This window comes from Rhodamnia argentea, chromosome 9 (assembly GCF_020921035.1).
Source record: "Rhodamnia argentea isolate NSW1041297 chromosome 9, ASM2092103v1, whole genome shotgun sequence".
NCBI lineage: Eukaryota > Viridiplantae > Streptophyta > Magnoliopsida > Myrtales > Myrtaceae > Rhodamnia > Rhodamnia argentea.
Window position 1 is genome coordinate 12,993,970 of NC_063158.1, and position 6,585 is coordinate 13,000,554.

At 46.2% G+C, this 6,585-nt stretch overlaps 1 protein-coding gene across 1 annotated transcript; it reads right to left on the reverse strand.

Annotated features, from left to right (window-relative positions):
- Positions 1–647: 647 nt before the first annotated feature.
- LOC125316601 (9-cis-epoxycarotenoid dioxygenase NCED2, chloroplastic-like) lies at positions 648–3,045 on the reverse strand. The gene has a single exon (XM_048285366.1). The coding sequence runs from the start codon at positions 2,936–2,938 to the stop codon at positions 1,046–1,048; it is 1,893 nt and encodes a 630-aa protein (XP_048141323.1). The 5' UTR covers positions 2,939–3,045; the 3' UTR covers positions 648–1,045.
- Between the last annotated feature and the right edge of the window lie 3,540 nt (positions 3,046–6,585).

Here is a 6,585-nt window from a genome sequence, read left to right on the forward strand (position 1 = left end):
TTTTTGGGTCGAATTTTGGCATCTGTACTTGAGGTGCTTTTTATCAGGCCTTCCGTACTTGATGCAGTCAAATTGTGGATCTATGAAGGGACAACTAGAGGAGCCGTAGAGAGGGTGTGAAGCATCGTACACCCATTTTCCTTGGGAGGAAATTGCAGCCTACAGCAAGTAATTTTCTTGCGCCGAAGTTAGTGGTGATGAGACTCTGGTCAGTGAGACTTGGGAAACTTTCTGCTTTCGTATGACAAAGGAAAAAACAGAGGAAGAAGGCTCTGAACAAGAAAGCCATCTTGGATTTTTGGAAAAAAGGGGACCGGTTGGATGGCTCCCAGTCCAAGCCAAGAACCGAATCGGTCTTCGCCGGTTCCAAAAAATTAGAATCAAGAACCGGATCAGTACCCGCCGGTTACATCCAAAATCAGCCGATTGAGTACAGTTCAACCCGGTTTGGGTGGATCATGGTTTTGTGGCTCACCCCTAATAATATATATTTGGCTCTCCCTCAACCAAAACAAAAGGCAACAGAACAAGGGAAAACATATTTACTCTGCAGATAAAAACTGGGCCGTATGAGTCTCAGTCAAATAATTTTCACTAAACAAATCCAGGGAAAACTAGAAGTGCAATTTGGAGAATGAAGAGAGAAATTTACAGAATGCAGAAATAAACTAATTAATCATAAAATTACATTTTTGTGTGTGTGTAAATGACATTACACAATAATAATAGGAAAAAAGCCGACAAAAAAAATAAAAATAAAAACAGAAACCAGCTGAGCTCAAAAACTGCACACTGTCCAAAAGCTACTAGCTGGTCTCTGCCAGTTTTTTGTTGTTATTTTTCCCCCAACATAAAACTTAAAAAACAACAAACAAAACCAGGAAGTCTGGTTTGTGCTCGTGTTTCAGGTTTCGTGTCCCACCAGGAACCGGACGACGTGTCTCTCCGGCGAAGACCTGCTTCGCTCTGCAGCACCACGTAACACTACACCGGCTGGAGAAGAGAAAGAAAACCCACGAAAGTAAGACAAAACTGAAGATTTATATCATACTTGGCTGGCTAAGTCTTGGGACTCGATGAACGTCCCGTGAAAGCCGTAGGGGACCCTGGACGGCAGCCTGACCGAGGCCTCGAGCTCCAGGCTCGCGGCGTTCAAGATCTGGAGCTCCGACGTCCACGTCTCCTCGTCGTGGACGAAGGCGAGAATGTGGCCGTCATCTTCCCTCGCCGGGTCGTTGCCGGCCGGTGAGAAGAATGGTTCTCCGCCGTATCTGTTGTCGCCGTAAAAGTGCTTCTTGACCTCCCCCGTCTCGAGGTCGACCTTGGCGAACCCGGAGACCTTTGGCCACGGCTCGGCGATGGCGAGGTACGCGTACTTGGTTCTCCGGCCCAGGAGGTTCCGGTTCACCATGCCGGCCTCCAAGTTCACTTGCTCGGAGGGGTGAATGATGGGTCGGCGGGTGGACTTTCCTGTCGTCGGGTTTAGGCGGATTTCGGAGAGCACGCTCTGGAGGCTCTCGTCGCACTCGTTGAAGATCTTGTCGGCCGGCGTCATGCACGACCCGATCACCACCACCTCGCCCTGCTCCGGCTCCTCCCACGCGTTCCACAGGTGGAAGCAGAACGTGCCTGGTGCCTCGACCCACCGGATCCCCGACGCGTCGCTCGCCCTCTTGTCGAGGATCCCGAAGCGGGACATCTTGTCCTTGTCGTAGATCACCGGCGAGCCGCCGCATAGCATCTCCTGGAGCTTGAACACGACCTGCTGGTCCGGGATTACGACGAAGTTCTCGGTGATGGCGAAGTCGTGCATCATGGTCGGTAGCGGCAGGGGGATCTCGACGTCCGGCGACTTCTCGCCGTCCGGCGAGAACCTGAAGTACTTGAGGTAAGGCTTGTGGACAACGTCGTAGCTCAGGGCAAAGAGCTCCTTCGTGATGGGATCGACCTTGGGGTGGGCGATCATAGTGGACTCGAGCTGGCCGTCAAAGTCGTACCGGCCCACCGTCTCAAGGTCGCCGGATTGCTTGACTCTCACCTGGTACGGCAGGTCATCCTCGGACATCGCCAGCAGGCGGTTGTTGAAGTAGACAAGGCCGGCGTTGGCGACTCCGCTCCCGCTGCTGTGGTCGAGAAGGCCGAACACCCCCCTCGCGTAGAAGAGGAGGAGGCGGGCGATACCGGAGTGGCCATGCAGCTCACCGATGGCCTTCGGGAACACGGGCCGGCCCAGCTCCCGCTCCTGGACCAGCCGCTGCGTCTCGGTAAACCGGCAGGCATAGCTGGCCGAACCTCCGCTAATCGTCACCGCGTGGACCATGCCGTCACCGTCGAACAAGTGGTGCCCCGCAAGGGGCTCGTGCAGCGGGTTAGCGCCGTTCCGCACATAGACACCATTGATGCAATCGGGGATCTTGCCAGCGACGGGGAGGTGGCGGCAGACGGGCTGCTCAGGAACGGGGGCGAAGTTCCCCGCGATTTGAACGCGGGGGTCGGCAGTCTTGGGGAGCGGGTGGTGGAGCTCTCTCGAAATCAGCGCGCTCTCGACGAAGTCCAAGGCGTCGGCGGCAGCCTTTTGCAGGAAATTCCACTGTGGAAGGTGGTGGTGGGGGTGGTGGGTCTTCTCGGTGGTGGCGGCGGCGGCGGTGGAGGTGCTGCAGGGTTGTCCTATAATAGTTATTGCAGGTGGTGGTGGTGGTGGTAGGGGTTGGTGGGATTGCCTTGGGAAATGGAGGATGGGAGGAGATTGCAAAGCACCATTTACTGTGGATCTGGTGGTGGTGTTGATGGGCTTGATCTTCTGTTTGCTGGCCATGGGCAAGAAGCCCAAGTCCGCTAGCGAAGACGATAACGAAGAAGAAGATGATGGGAGGTGTTCATAACTAGCCCAACTGCTACGACTGCAACTAGAGTTGGGTGATATTGTCGGAAGAGCCATGGCTTCTTTTTCTTCTTCTTCTTCTTCTTCTTTTTTCTGGGTTGGTCTAAGATTCGCGTCAGAGGAGGAAGGAGAGAGAGAAATCACAAGGAATTCTAGAGAGAGAGAGAGAGAGAGAGAGAGAGGGAGATTTGGGGGAGAAGAAACGAGGAAAAATGGGCATAAATAGAGTTGGCGGTGCAAAAGAGAGAGAGAGGGAGAGAGAGTCATTGTGTGAGTGTGTGTGTCACGGGTCCACCTCGGACATTTAGAAGGAGACCACGTGGCAGATTTGTGGGGGAGGGAACTTGAGGAGGATCGACATTCGATTGGAAGGGCTTAGTCATGAAAATGGAAAAATTTTAAATATAGGTCTAAAATGCCATCATTTTCTTAAATATAGACCTAAAATAAATATTATTTTAAATAAAATTTTAAAATGCTCTTATTTTTTTAAATAATGGTCTGAAGTGAATTTAGTCTAAAAAAAAGGGTCCGGCCTCAAGGACTTTTTGGTCATTTACTTTTATGTTATTTTTCTTTTTGTCTTTTCTTGTTTTTTAAATAAATAAATAAAAGTGAAAAAAAAGAGGCATGGGATTCAAAGGGACATGCCTTGGTACTATTTTCTCTTTTGTCCTCAAAGAGTACAAACTCAAATTGTGCGTCGTCACTTCGTCTTCGGCCTCTCGCCTCGTCACTTCATCTCTCGCTCAAGCTCCATCCTCGCTTTTTCAAGTTTAGTCCTTTACCAAACTTAAATCTGATTTTTTTTTTCCCATTTTCATGGCGCCCTTAAAATAGAGGCAACCCTTCCGCTTGTGGTCCCACCACCGATGCGGCATCGACAACGGCCGGCATGGTCGCCAACCGGAGGCGAGGGCTAGGAAGCCCTTGCCGAGATTGGGAGACAAATGCGACCCTCTCCCAAATCTAGACGAGGGTTGCCGGCCCTCGCCTAGGCCCTCATCTCTCGCTAGCAAGGTCGCTAGCCCTCGTCGAAACCTCGCTAGCGATGGGGCGGTGGCCACAAGCGGGAGCGGTGGCCACAAAGCAGAGGGCTTTGTATTTTTTTTTTTTTAACTTTTTAAATTCTTTAAAAAATAGAAAAAGGACAAAACAAAGATCAAAAGGACAAAAAAAAAATTAAAAAAAATGATAAAAATGCCCTTGAGGCTATGCCCTATTTTTTGACTATATTACCATTTCAAGCCTTTGTTTAAAATAAGTTATGACACTTCATACCTTTATTTGAAATAATATCTAACTCGGACCTTATTTGAGAAAAGGAAATCACTTCGGGACCTTATTTGAAATTTTTTCAAAAAAAAAAATTGACACAAAGGTGGGAAATGTGGTGCTACCAAAGGTGAAGTGGGTGAGAACTTTGAAATTGCGTGGTAATAAATAGTTTGAAACATTACCAATATATTGGTAATGATTGGAGGGTGCTCTGAAATTAAGGACCAATAAGAGCGAGGATTAGAGTCAAGACACATCTTCAATCTAATGGGAAATTACTGAAAAAAAATCATAAATCCATTTTAATTATGACAATTTAGTCTATTTGATCGGTCGATATTGACGTGGCAAAATTGTAATAATATTTTATTATTTTTTTGAGTTTTTGTCTTTTTTTTTCTACCTGCCAATAAACCCTAAACCATAAAATAAAAAGAAAAGAATAAAAATTAATTAAAAGAATAAAAAATTAATGCAAAAAAAGATAAAAATTTATTAAAATTTTGCCACGTCGGCGCTAGTCGACCAAATGGATTGAATTAACACAATTACAAAATGTTTAAAATTCAATTGATTAAAAAAAAGTTTAGAACTGAAATGACACAATCGCAATAGGTTTGTGACATTTTTGGCAACTCAATCTAATGGGTGTCATTTCTCAATCTCTTTAAATCGTGAGTTTCATATAATCGACTGTTGAGATGAACTTGATTTATGTGATGATTCCGAGGGATATACCATTCAATGTTTTATCTATTTAACCTAACTCCGCGTCCCTCCCTCTCCAATGTTTTTTTTTTTTTTTCCATTTCTATTATGGGTCCCTTGTTTGTTTTTTTTTAAAGGAATATGCTTCGAATGAAGAACACCCACATGGGCCTTTTTCTACTCTGTTTCAACCACGAAATCTTTGGTCACATCGCTGACCCCACACGCCCCTCTACACACTCTCGGACGCAGCCTCAGCTATGGACAACATAAATGGCCTGTTCCTCCATCCACGTTTTCGTTAGGCCCCGTTTGTTGTCCATATGACTAGCCCCGTTCCGATCACTCGTCCCCATAGTGTAAAACCACGGTTCCAACCAAACGAAAAAAAAAAAAAAAAAAAGGGACCCGACAGAAAGGCGACCTCTCATCCATCGTAACCCTAAAATCTCACGTTTTTTCTTTTTATATCACATCAGCTGTTTACGGAATAAGATATTATTTCCGTCACTCTATACGTTTTAAGGTCATATCATAGTCAAGTCTTAATCAGCTATTATCCCCTTTCTTGTTATATTTCGTATTGTGAACCTTACTCCTTATTCTCTACCCCCCACGTTTATCATTTCGATTGTAAAGTGCGGGCGGGCGTCTTAGTTATCCCAACAAACTTGTTTATGGGGTTTGTCGTGACATTCAGCGGCTCCCTTCCATTGGCAAAAAGGATCGGAAGAGATGACCCGCGGTAGTGACTTTCTACGAGCGCTACTTACAATAGGAATGCCGCAACTAGGTGAGGAATTAAAAGCGGTTCGGAGTTACGTCCATAGAGTAAATTGAGCTAATGATCTCGTGGAAAGCGGCTCACTCGTTTCCATTTAACCCGACATTCCCGGCAGCATGACAATTAATAACTCGATTAGTTGGGTCGTTTTTTTAACACAGACAGGTACCTACTTTCCTAAATGGCTGGTCACACCTAGCTAAAATGGCTTCTAGCGGTCAAAGTTCAAAAAGCACAAGTTAAGCAGAAGTTAATGAGATTATTATACGAATGATTCTTGATTATTATTTCATTATGTCGTTTCGAGGGGCCCTTTGACTGCATATTCTAAAACTTGTCTGCATATTCCAAAACTTGTTACGATGAAATTCTTGACTTTTTAATTATCCATGGGAAAGGAACAAAATCATAACTATGGAAACGGTTTAGCCACGATGATCATCTTCTCTTTAAATTATTTAGTGTGTACTCTCAATATCATTTGATGGGAACACCAGAAAACCTAGCAGTTACGTGTTGGGATTATCCACATAATTTCCGACACATGTAGCTTATCTAGGAAAGCAACCTTAATACTTTTGCCTTTTTGCCCGTTACCCAGAATTTGCGCCGACGGCATCTTCGTGGGAGGTCCCCCATTCAAAGTCGCCAATTTGTGAACAATTTCAATTCACTTGCTCTCGACTTATTTCGGTCTCTTCAAAAGACGATGGTGGCTTCGTACCTTCTCTCATGTCCGAGAACACGACTGAAGACTAAACTTTCGGTGCTGTGTTTTTCCCTTGGATCTGCGTGGCGATGGTGGTTTCCGACGCCTGGTTGCGGTCCTCTGGAATGATCCAATTGCGGAGACGGCGCTGTCGAGGGCCACCATGAAAGGAGAGGGACGAAAGCGACGCGTTTCGATGGATCCATGTCGCATACACCCTTCAAT